The following is a 25,157-nucleotide window of genomic DNA, read 5'->3' on the forward strand; positions in this document are numbered from 1 at the left end:
AGGCAGTTTACAATGTTGGTGAGGATACATGGTGATTGTACAGTAATTCCTTGATCAGTCACCACAAACCAAAATTCTGATCAAAATAAGGCAACACCACGAAACTGAGAGAGGAGGGCGGGGAGGGGAGGAGGTGAATCACTTGTGTCTCCCAGAACTCATAAACATAAACCAACTTTGCAGAACATAAAATCTTAAACCATAGATCTGATAACTAAGCATTCAACCAAAGATCCACAATATTATATCACATTAACACACAACACCAAGATTTTTGACATGGAAACCTTGTTAGGGGAAAAAACACGATGGGGATGAAACCCACAAGATGATGTAGTTTGTTAAATGCGCTATACCCTGTTAAAGGTATTACAATGGCAATGCACGTGCATTAGGCACAGTGTGTAGAGCTCACTGTTCAATTATAACAACAGAAGACTCACTGCTTTAACAAATTTACGTGGACTATAATCCTTAAGTCATGAATTGTTTGAATAACATCATCATGCCTGGTCAGTTCTAATGGAGTACATAATACATCAGATCTCTGCCTCAATTATAGATTCCATTCACACCTCTTCGCTCATACATCCCTCTCATATCCTTTATCATCTCCATACCTTTGCAATTACAAATCATTACATTAATTTATACAATTTATCAACCTTGAAAGAATTGACAAGGTGGACTTCACCCTTAATTACAAAATATTTATCAATTACAATACAATACTCAATTCGATCCATAGAGAACATTTCATTGGATCAAATCATCCTTGAACACACAATGCCTCTAATAATTACGCATCAATCCTTCGCAATATGCTACACCATCATGTCGGCCAAGAACATGAAAAGCACTAGCATGCCACTAGAGAATTCTGAAGTGTGATCACATCAATTAGTGTGATCTAGCAACACAAATAGAACACAATTATGAAACATCAACAGGCACCATGAAATGCCACAGTAATTTTCATGTAAACTTTATCTCCGAAATCATCACAATGCACAATAGAGTGGTGTTGCAAAGAGAAGGGATAGAATTATTTTAGACACTACAAGGACAATGATGATTGAAGGAAACATTCTACAAATCTATTGGAGAGAAACAGTTAGAACCACAATTTACATATTGAACCGAGCACAAATAAAAGTTGGAATTGGCAAGATTGCTTAGGAGCTATGGTATGCTAATACTCCTAGTGCGAAATATTTCACAATCTTTGGAAGCAAATGTTATATTAAAAGAGATGAAGATTTAGAGAAATTTGATCCTAGAAGTGATGAAGGTATCTGTCTTGGTTATACTACAATGAACAAGGCATTACAAGTGCTACAATAAAAGGCTGACAAAGATAGTTGAAATTTGATGAAAGCAATCAGAGACAATCTAGATCTTGTGTATATTATTCTAATGATGAGGATATAAATGCAAATTTGGCAACACAAACTCAAACACATAATCAACTTCAAATTGTTCCTATAATTTAAAATGATAAAGATGAACTAGTCAATGATGAAAAAGAGACTCAAGAAGAAGGAACTAGTACAAATCCTAAGACTCCAAAGTATGCAAGATTGAATATTTCGGAAAATCAAATAATTGGTGATAAGAACAAAAGGTTTTGAAACTAGGAGAAGGTTAACTATATATATACCTAGTGAATTGGTAAGTTTTTTAATTATATGTTTTATATTTAGTAAATATTTTGATTTTAACATTTTAAATATTATTAAAAGTTAAATATAACTAGTATGGATATCTTAAATAAATCTATCTAAGGAAGTGCTGATAGATATCCATTGTAAGCATGATTAAAATTTAATTTACTACATTGAAAAATATTTTTATTTCCATTCTTTTTTTTACACTTTCTTAATTTTTTAATATTTTGCCTCTTCTTTTGCACGCACTTAATTTTTTTATTTTTAAAATAATTATTTATCGCTTAATTTCTGAATTTTTTCAAATATTTTATGGACCATTTATTAAACTTAAAAAAAAGAATATACCGTATTTATAATAAATATTAAGATCTTGACATGTAGATGGTTGTCAAGTTTAACCTAGAAAGTAAATGTTTAACATTAACACACTCACACCTTCCCACTCCACCCATTCTGCCATTGTAGAATGCCTATTGACATAAAAAATAGTAAATTGTAAATTAATGTAATATTCATAAAATATATAAATTTTAAATAGTAAACTCTAATATTCTAAATAGTAAATTAATATAATAGTTTTATTTTTGGATCGATAAGAGGCTAAAGCTAAGCGAAGATTAATTTTTATTATGTGTCGATTAATTATTATTATTTATTGTTCGAGTGAGTTCAAACCCAAGACCTCCTACATAAAAGGCTCACAATTTACCATTGCGTTGTACGCATAATTTAAAAAAAATAAAATAAAAAAAATAAAAAAAATAAAAAATAAATAAATATATATATATTCTACAAATATTTATAATTTATTTAACTGTGAAAATGTATGAAGTTTCATAAATATTTAACATTGAATCTATAAAATAAAGAATATATTTGCATTGTATATAAAAATATAAAATATTTACTAAATTATAAAATATTTACTAAATTGTAGATATGATATTTCACGGATTTGGCTAATATATGAGCTTGAATTTAGCCAACTATTTGGTGATTGCGCTCACTAATAGCCGGCTGCTGATTTATTTTACTTGTTACACATTCCTTGTTGTTTGATGAATTTTGATCTCAATTACTTCTTAGTTGTCCTCTTTATTTGTGAATTCTTGTCTCACATTTTTGATTGTATATCCTTGGACTTGTAGACTTCTAGTGTAGAATATGTTTGGTGGTAGAAAGAGGGACCCGTTATGTAAACTGTTAGAAGCTAGGGTTGCCGTTGCACCGAAAGATTGACCTATGAATATCCAATGCAACCACTACACTAGTAGAATCAATAGGATGCGTTTAAGTAGGCATAAGCCAATTGAAATATCATCTTGTAAAGATTTCATGCAATGATATTATACCATGTGATAAATGTTTGGAAGAGGCTACAAGGGAGGCTTTGGCAAACCTTGAAACATATGCACAAAATAAGGCAGCATAAAGGAGGAGTAGGACATTAGAGGCAGCCCCAACGGAGTGTTTTAGTTCTACAAGGTCACAAACAAGTGCAAAGGCTTCTTCTTCTTCCATTGGGCCATAGATATGAGGTTCGGGAAATGTGGGCGAGTATATATCAAAATTTTAGATTCCACGTAACACTTTGCATGCTCAACCCGAATTGCTAGGCATTGCATGGAACAAAGAGATGCATGCAAAGACAAAGGGTGACATTTGCAAGATTTGGGTACTACAACAATATTACCTTAGGTGCTTTATGTAGTCCATATTGGGAAACAATTGTCATTGCGATTTTTGTGTCTGGTAAGGGTTTTAAGCCCCCAACTCGTTATGTGGGGTGATTGGACCGTTGTTATAGTTTGAGGTCCAAAGCATTCATCAACTTGTGGAAGAGCAAAAGAAGAGTTTGGGAACAAAGAGGTTACACTATTATATCCAATGTGTGGACAAATAGTAGAAATGAGATGCTCATCAACATTTAATTTTCTTCAGGGGCGATAGCTAGTATTTCTAAAATTAGTTGATGCCTTTGACCAAGTGAAAAACGTAGAGACTTTGTGCACCATGTTGGATGAGGGGGTGGTGGAAGTGGGAGTGAGTAATGTCATCTAGATTGTGACTTCCAATGTAGTTGCATGTGTGGCAATTGGTAGACTTCTAATGGATAGGCACCCCACATTATTTTGAGCCCTTTTGCTACCATTATCTTGACTGTGTTGATGCGAGTTTTGTATCACTTACATAACATATTAGCAATTGAACATTTGATACGGAGTATCAAACATACAATTCCTCTTTTGAAAAGTTATTGCTCATGGGATATGAGGATAACTCCAATGTTCCTTACTCTTGTGGATACTCGCTCAGTTTTATCAATGTGATTCGCTGATAATCACGTAGGCGGCCTTACGCTATTCTTTTGAGGATGACTTGGACTTCGGTGGGATGAAAATGATGGTGATTCGGTTTGTGAAATGTGCGGAGGCAGATAATGTTGATGGTACGATGAGGTAGGATGTGTCTGCCAATGGTGATGTTGATGGGAAAGCGATGGTGGTGGAAGGTGAATGGATGTGTTCTAATACTCGACCTACTCCTCTAACTTCTTTCCCTAAACTTCGACAACCCAGCTACTCACTATTCTACTCCTATTCCTATGAATGGAAGGTTAGCAAATGGACGGAGATCGAACCTAATGAGAGCTGACCAGCGGCCTCACATCTACAGGTGCAATGATTCGAAGGAATAATAAACTAGTTTACCACACAAAGCCTCCCAACCAGCCACTAGGATGCTAGTGGCCTAGTATTGATCCCTATCAAACATTTACCAATGCTACCATACAACTATCCATCTACTTCACTCCTACTTAGCAACTTGAAATGAAACCAAATCTAACAACTTGAAAGGAAATCTAACTAAGTGGAAGTAGAAAACATGCAATAACACCCAATGTTCTTAATCAACATGCAAATTGCAACAATGAAGAAGAGAGCAATTTTGGTATTATCTTCGCAACAATTTCTCCAACCACTTTACAAATGAGAGCAAATGGCCTTTTATAGGGGCCAAAAATATAGCGGACGGTGGAGATCAAAACAAGATCAACGATCCAGATTGGATCCTCAAAACCCTAATTAGGGTTGCCACCCCATCGGCCAATGAGAAGCCGCCACCTCATCAATGGACCAATGAAAAAAGTGCAAAAAGTGGCAACCAATGAGAAGGCACCAAAATGGTGGCCAATTAGAAATAGACACTTGTCCTATTCTAGAAGAAAGGGGAAATTTGTCACTTGGGCTTACATCAAATGATCTTCTAATATAAATCTTCTCTTTTCTTTCATTTTCTTAGCTAAGGCAATGAACTTAGCTAGCCTTTCGTTAACTTCTTCCATAGGAGGACAAGGTGTGTGCTTCGCCCTGAGTTCCGCTGACTTTGCCACGCCACTTGCTGCTTGTAGTATGCTTTCGTGATCCTTCTCATATTATTTCTCAAATCCAATAAAAGCATTGAGAGAGGAAAGGGTGCCCAAATGCTTCTTCCTGATGGCAACCTTTCCCAGCTCATCCAATCTCGATCCAAAATCTGTCTCATTGATATCCTCTTTGCCAAGGGGGATTGTCCTTCCTTCAGTCTTTCCCTTATCCGTATCATGTCCACTGTACCGATATTGGTGTTGGTTATTCTCTTCATTTTCGAGAAGAAGGGAGTTTTGGGCATCATATCTTCTTTGTCTTTCTTAGTGTTTGCCCGCTTGGGATTCTTACTTGCACTAACATCCTCCACGCTCGTCGCCCTATTACGGGATGGTAGAGTGGTGGACCAGAAGGCAAGAAGAACCAAGAGGAGCAATCCTTAGACTAGAACGAAAGAAGGATGTCAGCTTAAGGACCCCTTGCAACTCTAGATGATGAAAATTCACCTTAACCAATAATCTTACAGCGACTTTTCGGAATTAGGACTTGACCTTAAGAACTTCAAATCCCTTGCAAATCAGAAATTTATCATGCAATTCACCTCCAAATAAAATTACCCAACCTAGGACAAAAATCTCAGCCTCTTGAAAAAATCAAAATTTTATCTTCCACAAATTTCGCCCTCCGCAAATTTCGGCTCCCACAAATTTCGCCCTCCACAAATTTCGGTTCCCACAAATTTCGGCTCCCACGCCTTCCACAAATTTCGCCAAGCAAGAAGAGTGTGGATCTGCTCTGGCAAAATCACCAACACCTTGAGAAGGAGAAGTGAGAAGTGAGGAAGAAATGGGAGAGAGGCCTCCTCTTATACCCAACTTTCTTATTCCCCCCAAGGCCAGCCAACTTGGTCCTGGAGGAGACAAGAAACAAAAATTAAATCAAAGTCATGGCACATAAATAAATCCCTAGCTCAAAATTTAATTTTGCCAAAAGGAAAATTGCACTTTTAAATTGCCATTTAGCTCCAAATTGCAAAAAGAAATTAAATAATGCCTTGAGGGTGTTAAATATTTCCATTTAATGAGGGTTTAGTAATTAATACGTCATTAAATTTGGATTTTGGCTAACCAAAAGAAATTTTTTCAACATTAAATTACCAATTTCATTAAAGGTAAAAAGCTTTCAAGGCAATTTTAATCTATTAAAGCCAATTTTTTGCCATTTCTCTCTAAATCGATTTTGCTATACCAATAAAAAAAAAAAAAAAAAAAATTGCATCTAGAACCAAAAATTGATTTTTTGCAATTTAGCCCCATTTCAACAAAACTAAAATTTTCACCAAAGAAAAATTTGAGATTTTCCAAAACGTAAGTCTAGTAAAATTTTTTCTTTTGAAAGATTTTTTTTTAAATTTACGCATTTATATCCAGATTTTCAAAAGAAAACATCTAAGTATAAATTTACAATTTTACCCTACCAAATATTGCTCTTTAAAATTTTGTTCGGCCTAAGGATGAAATTAGTGGCTCTGGAAAATCAAGATGAAACGGGTGAAAATAAGCTAAGCCTCCCCATATTTGTCCTGAAGGTGCCAAGGCGTGAAATTTTCAAAACTCAAAAATTTTGGGCAATCCAAAAATTTGCCAAGGCGATAAAAAAGAAGGGGGGTCCCCAAATTTTTGGGGCGATGGTGTGAAAACCTCACAACAGACTGAAGTTGGGTGGAGAAGGTGGTTGAAGATGGAAGGAATTTCACAAGGTACATCTACAACCACACATGAGCCCAAGTTTCATGAGAGAGCACACTGATGGTAAGGATCTTGTGCGATCAAGGGCTACACGCTTTGCTACTAATTTTCTCACATTGTAGAGCATGTTGGCCGTATTGCTCAACTTGAGGCAGATGTTTGTGAGGGAGAAATGGTTGGAGAGTCCTTTTGCCAAGAATCTTGAAGTAGAGAAAGTTATGAAGGTTGTGTTTGATGTTATATTTTGCAAGCTAATGGAGGAGATCATCAATGTAGTTTTCAAGTCTTGATTAATGATTTATTTTTTAATTTTCAAATATTGCAGTTAGCTGATTTTTATATAATTTTTTATGTCTAGACGTCAGAATTGTTGGCAATAGTTCTACAAATGGTGGATGGGGATAAAAACACCATAGGGTATCTATATAGACTGTTGATAGGGCCAAAGATGCCATTCACCACTTGTATGGGTCAAATGAGACCAAATATAGACCCATATGGAAACATAATCGATCGTAAGTGGAATTGACAACTCCACCAACATATTCATGCATTTGCCTACTTCTTGAATGCCAAGTTCTATTTCTGTGACACTTCTAGAGCAAATGTAGAGGTTCAAGTTGGCCTACACACACGTATTCAAAGATTGATTGCTGATTTGCACCTTCAAGACCCATACTTGATGAGTTACAAAGCTACGAGAAGAAAGAGGGGCCATTGTTTTACCTATTGCAAGCGTAAGAGATACACCTTACAAGCAGGTAAAAAGAACATGTTTTAGTTTTATTTAACCATTTATTTTGCTCATTAAATTTATTGGAATCTTCACCATATTATAAATGTCTGTTTTTAAAATCCGTGCAAATATGTAGTAGGAAGATTATGGTGCCACAACACCTATTCTTCAAAATCTTGCCATCTGAATATTACCGCAGCCTTGTAGTGCTTCTGGTTGCAAGCGGAACTGGAGTACTTTTGAGAACATACACAAATAAGCGCAATAGTTTGACTGAGAAATGCTTGAATGACTTGGTTTATGTGCAATACAACCTTTAGTTGCACAAAAAGAAGGTGCAAGGGAAAGTTTCATATGAAGCACTTGACTTGGATGAGATTGATCTATATTGAACAGATTGGATTGCTCCTCTTGATGGTGATGATGTAGATGCAAAGAACCATGCAATACTCCAAAATGAACACATATATTTACCATGAAGACCAACAATAAATGAAGAATAGTTTTGGTAGTACTCTCGCAGTAATTCTCCAAAATAACCCCCCCCTTACAAATGATGTGAACAAGCCTTTATATAGGGAGCTCAATTACAATGAATGACCAAAATTGATTTGAATTCAAGGGCCAAGGTTGATCCACAAAAGCCGTAGTAAGAGTTTCCATAACTATAGCTACAAATATTAAATGCCCACCTAATTACAATTAAGCACTAGCATGTGGGCCAATTAAAAATTTACATGTCCTTCATGGTCCAATAAGAAAATAGATTAGGCATAACCACTTGATAAGATGCACCAACAAAGGGGCCAATTGGAAGAGATCACTTGTAGAAGAAGCCACCACCTAGCAAACAAATAAGAAAATTGAAATGCAACTAAGAACCAATAAGAAAAAAGGCCGTTATGCCACCTCATCACCTTAACTTGCAAGGCAAACCACCTCCTATAAATAATTGTAATTTTAAATGATAATTTCAACATATCTAGTTAGTAAGACTTAGAAAATCTTCACAACCTTGCTATTTTAGTTTCCAATAACAAAGTTTAATTGGGTAAATTTCATCTCTTATCATTAAATTGATTTGCAACCAATAATAATCAATGTCATCTTTGGAAAGTTGATTGGAATTTTTTTAATTTATTTCCATTTTATGATTTTTTTCATTAATTTCAGTTTCCCATTTATTAAAATTGATGCTGTTTGGATAAATCAATGACACATGAAATGAATTAATTAATCCAGTGATAGAGCAATGCATATCTTGCAAAATCAAGATAAATTTAATCTCATTCTAATTGATGCATCCCCCCCCTTTTTGCCCCACATGGTAGGGACTTGAGGACTTCGTTCCCTCGCTCCCAGTAGTACCACCTCCGCCGAGGATGGGGGGACATCCTGGTGTTACCTATTTGCTGATTTGACTATTCATTTTTAATGTTCGATGTTCCTGTTCAATGCAATGTTCAAGTGTTTACTCTTTTACATCTTTATATCTTATATTACAATACATCTTTTCATAACTAGCATTTTAAGTACCATATGTATAGTATATACAATCCCTCTTCCCCTCCCCCTCCTTGATCCCCATCCGCTGTCCCCTTGTCACCAAATTAGGGCCCATTTGTCCCCCCATCCCCCAGGGTGGTGTAACTATGGGTAAATTTAATCTCATCTCAAAATAAAAATCTATTTTCATATTTTTTTTGCATTTTCATCAATCTCTCATACGTTTTTTTGTTTTTTTGTGCATATATCATTCGTACCATTGAAAATTGAGCATGTTTCACAATCTCCCAATAATTAAATTCGAGGAGAAATAGTATGGTTTTGTGGTTGAGATTTCTTATCAATTTTGTAGTGGAAATCACTACCTACTTAGGTTAAACCTCTGTATAAAGTGGAAACCATTCATTACGTAAGCGAAATTATGCAATTATTTGGTGGAAAGCAAGGGCGGCTTAGGCTAGGTACAACCAATGTGTAATGGAAATCAAGTGTGACTTAGGCGAGTGCATCTAGTGTGCATGCAAATTGAAGTGGAAATTGAACATGGATGTACATGTAAAGTGAGGTGGAAATCACCACGCACTTAGGCAAGTACATGTATTTTGGCCCAATGTTAATTTTAATTTTTCAATTTTCACATTTTTGCCAAATTACCTCTTTTTTCCCATTTTTTTGACTTCCCAAATTTTTCCAAATTTCAATTCTTTATACTTGGCCAAATTTAACCCCTTTTAACAAGTCGACTTTTGCAAGGATTGTAGGATATCTTGAATTATTTCCAAAATCTCTCTACCATCTAACCTTAAAACAAGAATGGGGTTGCCATTTGCAATGGGGAGATGGTGTTAAAACTTCACAGTAGACCCCAACCCCATATAGGGTTTGAATGGAACCCAAAATGTATTTTCAATACATAATATTTTGTTTCTAGATATTGCTTTTTCTATGTGGTTTCCCAGCTAGGGGATTTCTGTATGCCGCTGGTGACATTTGGGTAGCGCAAAGGAAGTGGTTTTGGGCCATATTGTGCCCATTTCCTTGGCTGAGGGATGCTTCCTTATATCATATATGCACCTTAATTATTCTAAGATTACCTTATTTTAAGTAGGTAGCATATTCTAGTTCATTCAAATTATGTAAAAATATGAATATTGAATTGTAAATGTGGATAATTTATAATATCCACTTCATATGATAATGATAGAAGTTGTTCCTCTTTGGCTTGCTAGGCAATCCTTTAGGTTACTCTAATTAAAATCAATGTTGTATAGACATTTGATCTCACTAGATGAATAGCACACATGAAATGCTAAGAGTTGGGGAGGGGGTTGTGGGTGAACTAGTATATCAAGACTTTTTAACTTTAAAAACTTTATAAAACCAATTAAAATATAAAGAGAGCAACCATCAAAACACAAATACCAAATTTCTCGTGGAAAACCCTTTTGGATTAAAAATGACACACTATAGTTCTTATTAAACAAAATGTGCACCAACCCATTTTACAGATATGAGCACAATCCACAAAGAGAACGAACCATTTTCAAAATAGCAACTCCAAACCACTAAAGCACCAACTCTAGTCAGTGAGGGCCTCAATCCTTGTCTAGGCACCAACCCAAAAAGCAAGATTCATTGAACACTGAAACTAAGAAATTATCAAATACTCATCACCTCAAATATATACCCAATTCATGTTGTGTACTTAACATACCGCTCTTTCACACAACTAACCAATACTTAGCTGCATCTTTAGCTCCTTTTTCAGCGAAGTCTTTCTTTCATTTATCAGTTTCTCATGCTGAGAAACATTTTATTTGGAAAGTACTAACACCAAAACCCCAAAATACAACCCGCCACCACTCTTCGTACGAGCTTAGCAAATGATTATGGGTCATGGAAAACAATAACACAATTCCATTTAGCCTCACACTACTCAAAAATGGCAGCTGTCCACCTTTTTTACTAACTCATGTCAAATAAAAATACTTCATTTTACTTCCAGCATAACTATTACTGAAAAATAGTGCACGACATCTCTGAATATTATATCATAACACCCAACTGTACACCTTGTTTGATCCTCTTCACACCTTGGTAAATAACACTTGTTTTTAAATATCTATTTCAAGTCTCTCATGCTTGTCTTTGTCTTCAATGTGCTAACAAAAGTATTATCTATGATGCCTACATATATGATCCAACTAAATCTATATGCTCAAAATAATTCTGAAGCTGAATGCTGCTTCAAAAAGCAGCCATGATATCTTAGAAGGAGATGCACGATAAATATTCATTACATATGATAACTTCCAATTTCCTGGAAATGTTGCATGTGTTCTTAGGTATCAATACCCTAAAAAATACATGAATACATCAAAATGACATCAACCCCAATCCTTGCTGTTATGTGAAGCCTAATCAGACTCAAAGATTGATATTTTCCCACTTCCATTGACACAGTGTCCTTGTAGATTTTTTTATGGGGGTTTGCGGATAGTGCCCTCATGACAGGGTCAAGGGGCAACTCCCGTTGGGGGTCTTAGGGTAGGGCCTCGAGTAGGGCCCCCTTGTCATGGTAGAGGGCAGGGCAGTGCCTTGCGAGGCCAAAAATAACTTCATTATTGTAAAAGACGTCAGGAGTTTTTTTTTCTACTAGGCAACATATTCTAACCCTAATTTTGTAACCAACATAAGTCTTGTATAAAATGGCTTAGGGTTAGGGATTTTCGTATGATGATTTTAGTAGCTTCTTGTAGTGGTCAAGGGGCAACTCCCATTGTGGGGTCTTTGGGTAGGGCCTTAAGCGGGCTCCCTATCACGGTAGAGGGTAGGTTCAAGGGGTAGTGCCCCGCGAGGCCAAAAATGACTTTATTATTCTAAAAGGCATCGAAATTTATTTTTTCTACTAGGCAACATATTCTAACCCTAATTTGTAACCAACATAAGTCTTGTATAAAATGGCTTAGAGTTAGGGATTTTCGTATGATGATTTTAGTAGCTTCTTGCAGCGGTATTGAGTTGCAAGGGTTTGTAGATTGTAATCAAGTTGAATTACTAGATAATAATATTGGTTTCTATTTGGTGAATGTAGTCAAGATTGGATGAACCTTGTTAAATCTTTGTGTCTTCTGTTCTATTTGTGTGCTTTATCCTTTTACGTTATTGATTATATTTGCATGTAACTGTTATATCCTAGTCTTATAATCCTAACAATCCTCACTACAACAAATTTTCAACTCCTAGAAGGAAAATTGCTCACTCAAAGGAAAAATAAACATGTAGCTCAAAAACAAGTCAGCGGCTCTAAATTCTCAATATCTCCTACTTTTATCTATATCAGTATATGTATTTCCAAATATGTCCATCCTCATTCGTTGTCCATTCATTTAACACGACTCTACCGATAGTCTACAAAAATGCCATCACTCAAAATTAAAGCTCCACAAACAATGAAGCTCCTTTTGAGTGTCCAAGCACAAGAGCAGTTAACAATAAAAAAGAAACACCTAGCTAAATATGCATCTGCTTAAAAGTATGCAATATCAAAAGAAAGAAAGCCCTGATGAAATTCACTTTTAAAATTGATAGCCACATAAATTTGCTGAAGCCGTCAAGTATATAAGGTGAGTGCATATTAAGTAGGCTACGAAATCATAAACTAATGTAGCCCCAAAAAGATGATCCTTTGAATATTCTAGTGATGGCATGTCATATTAGTTTGACTAAGCAGTTGATGGAGACAAGCAAGCAGCTCAAGCAAGCAAGCAACTCAACCAAATTTTTTGATACTTTGAGTAATCCTTTGAGATTTATATGACTTTGATTATCAAACTTTGACATTAATGCAATGTAACACAGGGACTCACACCCCCCTCCCAAACCTCGAAGTACTTGTCCTCGAGACGTCCTCGCATCTGGTACTTGTGTACCCAAGTACCCCCACCTTTGTCATTCCGAAATCATGCTGCCGCTGAAATGGGTACTTGGATTTCTATTTGAATTTTGATTTTTGAATGTTACTATTGGGTATGTAATATGTTACTATGTTGAATGTTCAATGGTTCTAGTTCATGTTGCAGTTTTTATATGTTCAAGTATTTTAATTTGGTATGTTCTACTGAAACATCATTTCATAACAAGCATTCAAGTTCTATATGTATACTCTATGACACCCCACCTTGCCTCGTTCTCCCCTTGCTGCCGTCCTTTAGCCGTACCTCAGCCGTCCAAAAAATGAGGCCCATTTCCGCCGGTCCTAGAAACTTGTCTTGCCATCCTGACGTACCCTAGTATTGGTGTTACATTGCATTAATGACAACATCCTCAACGCTAGAGTCATCTTGCGGTTATCCCTTAATCACCTTCAATAAATAGGATTAAATCTTAGTTGACTTTAGCTAGTGTTCAGTGAGGCTTTCATCTCGCTTGGCCTATTAAAAGGCACCCATGTAATTCAATTAGAAGGTAAAATTATAGTATTCTTTTTTTTTATGTTTTAAATTCAATTATCATTGTGTTGTCGAATGATTAAATGATTCAATTCTATTGTTGGGTGGTTTTTTATGTGTCCATGGGCTCCTTGAGCGAAGCCAATTCCTGAATTCAGCACAAACCTTCTGTAAATAGATAAATATGCTTCATTGTAAAGTAGTGTTAACGGCGAAACTCGTCCCCCCCTCGAGATGCGCCTTTGAGTTGAAGATGCATCTCAGGGACTTTTTGACCTCAATAAAGTTTGGAGACTTCATGACGAAGTCTCTTGAAGACTCCAAGTCATCGAATCCAAAAAGAGAAGTCTCCCCGAAGACTTCTGATATAAAAAGCAAATTTTAAATATAATATTAAATTGTTTTATGTATTTTGGCCCTAATTATAATGTTTTTAAATGGAAAACCAATGACAATTTTAATGATTTAATGATTGAAGTCATTTTAATATTTTATTTAACAGCTTAAACAACATTACAAACATTTTTAAGTTTTATTCCTTAATTCCAGAATCCAACCCAACCAACCCAACCAGCAATCATTAAAAATATTTTGTTTTAGTAAATTAAAGGACATTAGAAATATTTATTTTATAAACATCATTCTTTTTTTTAATTTGTATTCCCAACCCTACCAACGATGACTGACATTTGTAGAAATTTGTTGAAACTTTAAATTTGTGGATCACAACCTTGTGGAGTAGTTGATAGTATCATCATGATACTATATACTAGATAGATTTCTGATTTTTGTTTACAGTTCTAAGTTTTTTGTTTGCATGTCAGCAATTTAGCATCAAACTCTATATTTTTGAATTTAAAATTTGAATATGTAATGATAATCTGAGCGATACTGGATACCTCCTGGTCTCCCTGTCTCCTGGTAACCTATAAAGTAAGATAAAACTATGTATAGCCTTTACATATAGTATACTCATTTTTAAAGAGTAAACTTAACTTTATCTCGTAATTTGTATAATTCAGATGGGATAAGAGTATTCTTAAATTGCAACTAACATGCATTAAAGCAACTGAATGTCGAATAATCTTCTTTATAACTAGAGTGAATAGATTGACTATGATGTGTGAAATTATCATGCAAAACAAGCTAATATAACTGGAGAGCACAACAGCTTTCTTCAATCTATTTTCATTTACTACATTTCAACTTTACCATAAATTCTCAGTCCATTTGCTTACAACAGAGATTTTTTTCTTATCCTATTTACTATATGGTTTTGGGGTTATTACAAATAGACTAATGATAAGTTGTAATATTATTTTGTTTCTTTAAGACCCTAAAATATGTAATCAATAATGATTTGAGCTGTTTTATTTTTGAAATTTGACAAAATAGTCACATGATTTATTCATTTTTTTTTTGTATATCAATCTTCCTGGCATGCAATTTTCCACTATTTTCACTGTATTGCATGATCATGGTTTAACTTCAAATATGCTAATATGAAAATTCAAACTTGTACATAAATTTTGGTGTTCTGAAAGTGTTTTCAAGGATGATGTATGCATGTTGGTTATTGGTTGTATTAATGGAAAACATTTGCAGTTTTTTTCCAGTGTCTCATGTTTTGGTTTGATGTTGCTATTTAGTTAATTCACCATTGTTGCGTAGAGCTTTGTAGTGTCTTAAGTGTGTAAAAAATGTGGTTGTATTACTGGAAAACATTACCAGATTTTTTCCAGTCTCATGTTTTGGTTTGATGTTGATATTTAGTTAATTCATCATGTTGCGTAGACCTTTCTAGTGTCTTCAGCGTCTAAATTCATACTATGCAGCATTTCTATTTGAGTAAATTACCTTGGATGTTCTGACTCTTTTGTTTTGGGAATTTGTTGCTTCTTGTATTGTAGGAAACCAGAAGAACTCAAAATCAGGAACCATCACTTCGGTCCGTTTTATCAGATCCATTATCGTAAGTATTCTACTTTGTAATGACACAATATTATTCCTACAGCACATCTGGGATTATGGTCAAGCATAACTATCTTTCATATCATGGCTATGTATATTGTTCTTAGAAATCCCTTTTGTAAATTTCTTGATAGTAAAATCTACACTACCAATATATATTGTTAGTCAACCAGGTTTGATATGATATCAATAGGAGAATATAATTTATTGAAGTTTTTATAGCTGTGAGAGAGAATATCTACCTGGGATGATTTCTTGTGGTTTCTTGAAATTCATTTGCTGTTATTTATATGAAGAGACATGCGATATGTGAAGACGCATGTCTGGAAATATGCAAAGACATGCAACATGTGAGGAGATGTATTTGGAAATATGAAGAGATATGCAGCATGCGAAGAGACATGCGTTTAGAAATATGAAGAGACTCGCATTTTGAAAATGAAGAGGCTTTCGGTAATGATATGAAGAGTTTCTCAATTCAAGATATATTTGATTGCGTTGTGTGATGAGTGTTGTATTCAGTTAGAAGCATTGCACTCAGACCTCTATTACTTAATAAAAAATGTATTTATGGTGTGGCTGGGTTTTTCCCCTCAAGTTGGAGGGTTTTCCCAGGATAAATTGTTGTGTCTTTTTATGTCTTAGTGTTCTTTATTTTGCTTATTGCTGTTTATCTTTATTCTGGGGCAAAACATTAACATGGTATTGGAGCAGGCTAGCTAACAACAAATAAGGGAGTTTGTCTTGTTCATTAGTTCATGTATTTGTTGCAGATTGTAATGGTTATTCTCTAGGCAATCTGTATGTGTTGAAAGTGTAGCTTCGATAGAGGTCATAGTTACCTGAAATGATTATTGAGAGTTCTCCAAGACCCTTCTACTTTGCTGGACTGTAATAATCAAGCCGGGTTGTTTCTTGTTCCTGTTTATTCATCTTGTTTGTGAGTTGCTTCTTCAGCAGTCAGATATTTTCTGCACTGTTCTGTTCAAGTCTCTGCATTTATCTCTTGCCTTGTTTAGTTGGAGCTGTATTTTATTTGAGCTGCAGTTGTTTGTTGTCCATCAAAGACCTTCTGCTGTTAACCTTTTTTATGTCTTTCTGTATTTTCTTGTGCTTAGATAGTTTGTGTCTTGCGCTCTGTGAGCGCTATGGTTGTGCGGTGGCATCTCCATATCTGCCTCTCTTTCATTGTCAATGATGGTTACTGTTGTATCTTTATTTATTTGGCCTTCTTCGAAGAAATTTCATAGCTGCTATTGTGAGCACGTACAAAGAGGCATGATTGACTGCTGGCATTCTATGGCTGCTTGTATTATTGTAATGCACAGTGTGGGTGTAGAGATTTATTGAAATGAAGATTTTGTATTGGCTTCTTTATCATTACCGAAGGTCATTTTTTGGCATTCACTTGGAGCTAGAGGCCCAAGTGACTCAATTGAAGGCTTTGTTGCTCAAGGGGTTCAAGTGTCACCTGGAGGGTGTCATTCTTTTATTGCAATAAAGAGATAAGTATTTTATTACCATTGAAATGAAGATTTTGTATTGGCTTCTTTATCTTACCGTAGGTCATTTTTTTGGCATTTGTTTACCGCATGGGGTAAATAGATTAATGCATATAGACAATGAAACAAGAATATGTAACAGCAGTACTCTTTTTATTATTCGCATATGCCAAGAGATTACATTATGCTTTTGATGATGATTACAATGATCCCAGAGGGTGTATAAATACTTTCCTAAGCACCTTCTTGAAGGGCCGTTGGCTACATAACAAGAACCTTCTCGAAGGCCCCATCGGCTACATGGTATTTACCGACGACATACATCTCGTTGGCTACACAATAATTACCGACGACATCATCCCCCCCAAAAGAAAAGTCGTCTCCGGACGACAATACAACAAAATTCAAAACACTAATTACATTTATTCATAAAAGCAACATAAATATCATGAACTAGAAGGGTGTGTTTCAAACTGCGTAGACCGGCTGCATCGTAGCTGATACACTCGCTTCGTCCGGACCTTTAAATCAACTCTGATCTGGGAGTTCTCTACTACCTCCTTCAGCATCAATGTGACTTGGCATTCAACTTCTTTCTGATCGTGAGCTTTCTTTGCTGCTTCCTTCTCTTGTAACGTTCCTGCTAGTTGCTGATCGGCCTCCTGCCTCCCTCGTCTCATTTCCTCGAGTTGTGCTAATAGTGCTGTCCGCTCTATTTCCCATGCCAATTGCTGAGTAGCAAGTCGGTCGGCCATCTCCTCCCGAGCCTTCTTTGCAGCCTCCCAAGCTTCTTGCCTAGACTTTGTCGGCCGTCTCTCTGTAAGCACCAACTCTGCTAGGAACTTGCTTTTCTCGGCAATGTCACTGAGGCATGAATGGATATCCTTATCCTTTTCCTCTGCTACAGGTGTAGGATGCAGCGTCTGTACCCTCCTTTCTGCTTTTTCTGGTGCCTCTGCACTTTGGTCGCTTGCTTCTCGTGATGTGGGGACCTTGACCACCCCGCTGTTTGACCAAATTGCTTCTAACTGCAAATCCTCTCGCATAGGAGACTGAATGGAGGGACCTCTGGCAACAAGAGCAAGTAGTTGTTGCCTCAGGTACTCACTCGCTCGACTTGCTGAGCTAATCTGTTCCACTGTTGGTATCTGAGGTTGTGCTTCCGGTATGCTCAAATCAGCACCTTGCCCCGTTGCCTCATCCAACAGGGTGTCCGCTATGGTGACTACTGCATCCGACCCAATAACCTCTAGTCGGACTTGCTCCTGTGCGCCTCCCTGACTAACTCCTCCCTCTGTGCTGTCAACTCTACTACAAGAGATGGCTGTGGCAAACTTATTGCTACTGACTGAAGTGATCTGGGAGTGCCAAATGTTTACCGCATGGGGTAAATAGATTAATGCATATAGACAATGAAACAAGAATATGTAACAACAGTACTCTTTTTATTATTCGCATATGCCAAGAGATTACATTATGCTTCTGATGATGATTACAATGATCCCAGAGGGTGTATAAGTACTTTCCTAAGAACCTTCTCGAAGGGCCGTTGGCTACATAACAAAAACCTTCCCGAAGGCCCCGTTGGCTACATAGTATTTACTGATGACATACATCCCGTCGGCTACACAATAATTACCGATGGTAGCATTTGCTTAGAGCTAGAGGCTCAAGTGATTCAACTGAAGGCTTTGTTGCTCAAGGGGTTCAAGTATCACTTGGAGGGTGTCATTCTTTTATTGCAATGAAGAGATAAGTATTTTATGATTATACCTTTGAATATTCATGCAATAACATAGAGAATCGTGAATCATGTATGCTTCTAGTATTTACTAATCTCTCTGAAATGCTTCCAGGACAGATAAAAACGTATAACGATGATGAGAGATTACATTCAGGGGGAGTTGAATTTTGAGAATTCAAGGCAACCTATCAAAGGGATAATGCAGTGGAGATGAATTTGAGACTGAAAATATTTATTACATAAAGGGAATGTTTGATGAGCTGAAGATGAAGGATTTCTTTAGGTTCATTAAGATTCAAAGGGGGCTTGTGTTATAGATGAAGAGTGCCAAGTCCTTTGTAGAGGATCAACAAGCTTGTGTAGCAATGTTGTGTAGAGGATCAACATGTTCATGTGGCAAAAGTTTCTTGTTTGATCAAGCATTGAAGTCTTCTGTAATTTATTGTGATAATTTAGCTTTGAGAATGCAACCCCTTGCACAGAGGAAGTCTCAACATTGAGTTGATCTTGTTATGTGCTATAATGAGTTATTCTCTGTCAGAGAGAAGTTCGAGGTGCAATCCCTTGTTAATGAGTTCTTCACTGAGGTAGAAGTTTGAGGTGCAATTTCTTGTTAATGAGTTCTTCTTTGCAAGAGAAGTTTGGGGTGAAATCTCTTGTTAACAAGTTCTCTTTGAGAGAAGTTCGGGATGAAATCCCTTGGTTCACCCTCTGGGAGTAGCTATGGTGGATCCACTCCATGACTTAATTTTCTTTTATCGCACCCTCTGGAAGTAGCCATGCTGAATGTCATGCTGAGATGACAATTTAAATTGAGAAATTTTGTTATGAGATTTTGTTACTGATTTTTTGTTGCAGCAAGTTTGTCATGTTAGAGATAGAAATACATAAATATTCTCTCTTGCTAAGAGGGAGTGTTGAAGTTTTATAGCTGTAAGAGAGAATATCTACTTGAGATTATATGTCATGGTTTCTTGAAATTCATTTGTTGTTCTTTATATGAAGAGATATGCAACATGTGACATGCGAAGAGACACATGTTTAGAAATATGAAAAGACATGCAACATGCGAAGAGACATGCATTTAATAATATGAAAAGATATGCAACATGTTAAGAGACGTGTTTGGAAATATGAAGAGACTTGCATGTGGAAAATGAAGAGACTTTCAGTTATGATTTGAAGAGTCTCTCAATTCAAGATATATATGATTGTTTTGTGTGATTAGTATTGTATCCAGTTAGAAGCATTGTACTCAGTCATATTTAATAAAAGAGATATATTTTTGGCGTGGCTAGGTTTTTCCCGGGTTTTCCTTAGGATAGATTGTCATGTCTTAGTGTTCTTTATTTTGCTTATTGTTGTTTATCTTTATTTCTGGGCAAAACATTAACATAATTATTAATTTATTATACCCCATTCTAGACATTAAGACTTGATGTGGCGAACAATATAGCTAAAGAGAAGTTGAATCTTAGACAGGTGGAATGAATCGAGGGGTTTGAATCAAATATGTAAAGATATTAATCTATACCACAAGGGTCCTAAAAGTGATCCAAGTGCATGTGAAGAAAATTGAAAAAATGTTCTGAAACATGGTCTGAAAAATGTGTGAAGTCAAGCAAATATTGGAAGCAATGTTTTAAGTGTACAGACCAAAGTTGAACAGATACGGATACAGATACAAATACAGATCAGTATTGGGTATGGATATGGCCATTTTTTAAGATCACCAATATGGATACGACTGGACTTGAAATTAATAAATAACACATATACATATATTTAACACAGTTTTCCAAGTTATTATAGGAGATTTTTGTTGCTTCAAACGCAATTTTGACACATAAATGCTACATAAATATTTATAAGTTAATTTAACACTTTACAATATGTAATTTTGTAAACATAGTAGAGTTCCATTAGAAGATAACCCAAAATAGGAGTTGCTGAAATAGAAAAACATTTTATCTTTCCTTCTCATTTGCTGCAGGTTTTGTTTATACTATTATTTTTTATTTAGCTTTAATAAATTTTTTTAAAATTAAATTTTGGAAGATTTATGCCAAATCTTTAAAAAAATCAAATCCCACAGTATTTTTTATGGTTGGAAAGTCAAGATTTTTTAGGCAGACATGGGTACAATATTCGACGTGAATCTAGGCAGTATTGGAAACGTTTCCAAATTAGATATGGGGACAGGAGTTTCCGGTAACTCTGATATTACAGACGTATGATATATTTCATCAAAATTGTCTCCAAGGTGACTGGCCCTCTCTAGAATGTCAGTGGAAAATCTCTGGAAGAAATATCCATGGATGAACAAATTATGACTCTGATCTATATTGAATAAGGAGTTGCTTAGCATAGAATCTAGTTGCTAGGAGACTGGGATCTGTATTGGTACAGGGGACCGGTACATTTACTTGGAGATGACAGTATATATTGTAATTTGCAAGAATTAAAAATAAGAAACATACAATATTAATTATACATAATAATATTAAAATTGGAAACACCAAATATATGTCAAGCTCAACTAGAGGAAAGCTGAAATGATAATTTTTTTGGTGCTGCAGGGTGATTGTTAATAGGCTTGAAAGTTCTATAGGTCAGTGACTTGTGAGGCTTCCTAGATTAGGGGACTTTATATATGAAACAATTCGTCTGTTTTATAGCTCTTTGTCAAACATTGCAGTGCTGATTCCTACAGATCAATAGAACAAACACATGAAACTCTATTAACACATTACAGGGAGCTGTTACTGTTAAAATACATGTCTAGTGTCGTGCAAATTGTTGTGTGTCATGTGGACATTTTCTTTCATATGTATCCTGCATTTTGCTGCTAATTAGACAGGTCAACATGATGCATTTTATGGTTTTTAACTTTTTAAATTGAGAGCTTGGATGGGCATCTCCTACAATTAGGGACATCCGTTACAAATGGTGGAATTATACCTATTTATTTTTACTAATATACTATGAAATATAAAGGTATCTACCAGCCTAAGTCACAAGATTTGCCGAATTTCATCCATGAAGTTTGAATTTTAGTGAATTTTTACCCTCTCCAAACTTCATCCGAATTTTATGATATTTAATATAATATTGTTATTCATAATAATATTATATTATTTTAAAATAATATTGAGTTATATAGTTTAATTATTTAGCAATGTCAAACTATTTTTGACAATTTTGTGGATATAATACTTATATTTAAAAATAAATAAATTTATACAATTTAAACTTAATGTTGATTTTTTTCCAAATTTTTACCGTTGCCAAATTTCATCCGAATTTTATGATCGACGGACTCGAATTCGAATTTGAACCTTGTACCAACCAACTGGGATATGGTTCAAAAGTGGATGGAAGAGGCCAACGGGCTGGGTAGCATGGTTCCAGTATGCAGGAGAGAACTGATACAGTGGCTATTTTATATTCTCACTGTTATTTTAATCAAAACTCTTGTATTCTGTCTTCAGTTTGTAGGTCTCGGAGATCTATAGTGATACTCCAGTTGATCATTGTTTGTTAGATACCGAGATGCATACGTAAATGCAGTTTGATAGTTGTTCTGTAATAGATGTTTTTTATGTGATGACTTAGCTGACTGAACTTGGATAAAGACTGAGAATTATCAGTGTTTATGTCAATGACTCCATTATTATTAATAGAAGAGATATAGGCTTAATGGTAGAATGGCTGTAACTTCATGCAAGGACATAACTATAAATGATCATCTTTTTTTGTGTGCAGAGGAATGTGGAGTTATGGGTTTCAGAGATATAGGCTTAATGGTAAAATGGCTGCAACTTCATGCAAGGACATAACTATTAATGATTAATTTATAATTTTCATTACAAAATGTCATTTAATTTTAGAAGCTTGCTCGAATAACAATCTAGTTTGCAAATTTGAATTGCTCTTACTAGCTATGTCATGCCCCCTATCTGAATGCATGAACAAAAATGTCTTACCTAAGACTTAAAATTTTCTGAAGTAAAACCAAACAGCAATCATCTAAGGGACAGTGATTTGATATAGCATGAACAACAGGGAGCAGATTAATATTAAAGATTCGTTTGCCGATCCTATGATTAATATGACGGCTGACTAAGTAGAATATTTATAAACATTAAAGAAGCTTTGTGTTTAATATTGAAATGGTGCGATTTAGTAAGAAGTTCAATTAACAAGGATGAAGATATGTGACTCAAGTTAAAAGTTGTGACTATTTGAAATGAGAATATATGAACAGAGAAGAGCCTGGTGAGACAATAGGCTGCAAGGAACATTGAAGAACATCAAGAGAGATTCAAGCATCTACAGTGGTAAAGGAAAGACGGATTCGGGTCAGAAAAGACTATAGTGGGCAGCAGTAGAAACCAAGATCAGATATAGAATTTATATCGAACAGCTTATGGCATTAATACCTATCTTTGGAGGAAAATCCTTGGGTAAATCTAGAAGGGGATATTGCAATATGCGTTTTGTTGTATTTGCATTTCATCAGTGCCTACTATTTAGATTATTAGTTCATAATCTACGGGCATCATTGTGCAAGTGTGTTTTTTGAGCATCATTAACTTATTTTTAATTCATCTGTGTGCATTAGTATTAACATTTACCATGTTTTCTTGAATATATGATATTGTAGTGTAAGTTTACAAATAGCTAATAAAATATTAGTGTTGTGGCAGCACACATGTTGATTTATGAATTCCACATATGGTTGTTTGTGCTTGTAATTGCTTCCCCTATTTGAAGGATCAAAATTGTCTAATTTGGGTAAGTTTTTTAGCAGGTTGACTGATTCGCCATTATAATTTGTGATTTGAACAGGGGTAACTATCTTGAGGATGCCTTTGTTGCACGGTGTGGGCATTCATTTGGTGGTGCTATGCTGAGAAAAGTTTATGAAACAGTAAGTGAAATACTTTATTGCGAGGTGCTACATTGAAGCTGTTCATGGATGAAGTTGCCAAGATGCTTGATTCAAATGTCTATGCATTATTGCTTTTCATGATTGTTTTATTTCATAATATTAGTGATAGTTGTTACCGAATATTTTTAACTAATCTTGTTTCAACTCATATTCATAAAGTTTAAATATATTTAGTTTCACCTTATGTAACGTCACCTGACATAATTAACTTTCAATATTTATGTTCATCTCCTCAGGAAAAATGGCTATTGAAATTTGAGGTATAATTGACTAAAACAAAGCAATCATATGCACTATTTATAAATATTAAAAACCCTAACCCGTTTCTGTGGGCAACCTAACATGAGTTCACACTCTTCTCTAGATAGACAACAGTCTCTTGTTATCCTGCATTATTAATCGATATGAATCATTTGGTTGTGAAAAGGGTGATTGGAGTGGACATCAACAAATGGCACAAGGTCAAAAATTAAAACTAACTTAAGCAGAAATAATCAAAGCCTTGTACTAGTAACTAATCATAAGCAAGTCATACATTTTTATCATTTATTGAGTTGTCATGGAAGGTTCTCTTTGTGCAGAATAGCAGAATGTTTTAAGCATGTTTATGCTAATATATGAAAAATGATGGTTAATTTTGGTAGTATTTAGTTGATAAGGGAAGTTGCAAAGATAATTTATCTGAGGAAATTGATCATTTGTTGGTATTATATGCTCTTATCTCTTTGCAGTTGATCTATACTATTACTAGCATCTTTTTGAAAAGGAATAAAATGTAGTGATATTTGTTTTGTTTACAGTCAAGATGTATCACATGTGGGACTGACGTTGAGGTAGCATCAATGGTTCCTAATCATGGTAAGTGGATGTAATTCTGGAGTTAGAAATCTATATAGCTTGCTTGAACAACTTTCAAAAGAATTATGGTTGTGATTTCTGTAGATTATGTAGGTATTTAGGAAGGACTAGAGAAAAAAAAATCCTGAGTTGTTGATGGTCTAATGTTGCAGCCCTCAGAGCCGCTGCTGCAGCAGTGAAAAATGGGGATGAGCGGAGACAGTTACATAATGCAGCACTACGGAAGCGTAGGAAAGAAGAACAAGGAGATGGAATGAAAAGATTAATAAACAAGGTGTGTATGATGGTAGATGTTAAATGGTTTGCTTAATTTTCTGCCATGATCTGAAGATAATTTATCATATCTTGGAGTAGAGGTGTATTTAAGTTAAGAATTACTTCCTATTTATTTATCAGGATGATGTAGGACACTTTATGGATAGGGATAGTTCTCGACAAGGAAAGGGAGTTCAGTATCCGTTTGCTGTTAGCGAGAAAGTGATGATTAAGGTAAGATTTGAATTTTGACAAGAAGATAAAATGTTATATTAAGGCTTTGACAAGGTATTGCAATTTTAAAAAGATTCAAATATCTTAACATGAATGTTTTTACTCCTGATTGGCTCATCAGGGAAAATATGTGTCTGTGTGCAGCAGTATTTTATATGAT

At 35.2% G+C, this 25,157-nt stretch overlaps 1 protein-coding gene across 1 annotated transcript in view; it reads left to right on the top strand.

Annotated features, from left to right (window-relative positions):
• LOC149553454 (RING/U-box superfamily protein) overlaps positions 1–25,157 on the top strand; it is a 74,592-nt gene that overhangs the window by 43,965 nt on the left and 5,470 nt on the right. Inside the window, exons 6-10 of the mRNA XM_089788900.1 lie at positions 15,390–15,451; positions 23,548–23,629; positions 24,451–24,508; positions 24,661–24,782; positions 24,905–24,997. Coding sequence (XP_089645026.1) covers positions 15,390–15,451; positions 23,548–23,629; positions 24,451–24,508; positions 24,661–24,782; positions 24,905–24,997 — 417 coding nt within the window. The remainder of the gene's footprint in view (positions 1–15,389; positions 15,452–23,547; positions 23,630–24,450; positions 24,509–24,660; positions 24,783–24,904; positions 24,998–25,157) is intronic.

This window comes from Cupressus sempervirens, chromosome 6 (assembly GCF_028749045.1).
Source record: "Cupressus sempervirens isolate cs-2001-9-10 chromosome 6, ASM2874904v1, whole genome shotgun sequence".
In the NCBI taxonomy this organism is placed as follows: domain Eukaryota; kingdom Viridiplantae; phylum Streptophyta; class Pinopsida; order Cupressales; family Cupressaceae; genus Cupressus; species Cupressus sempervirens.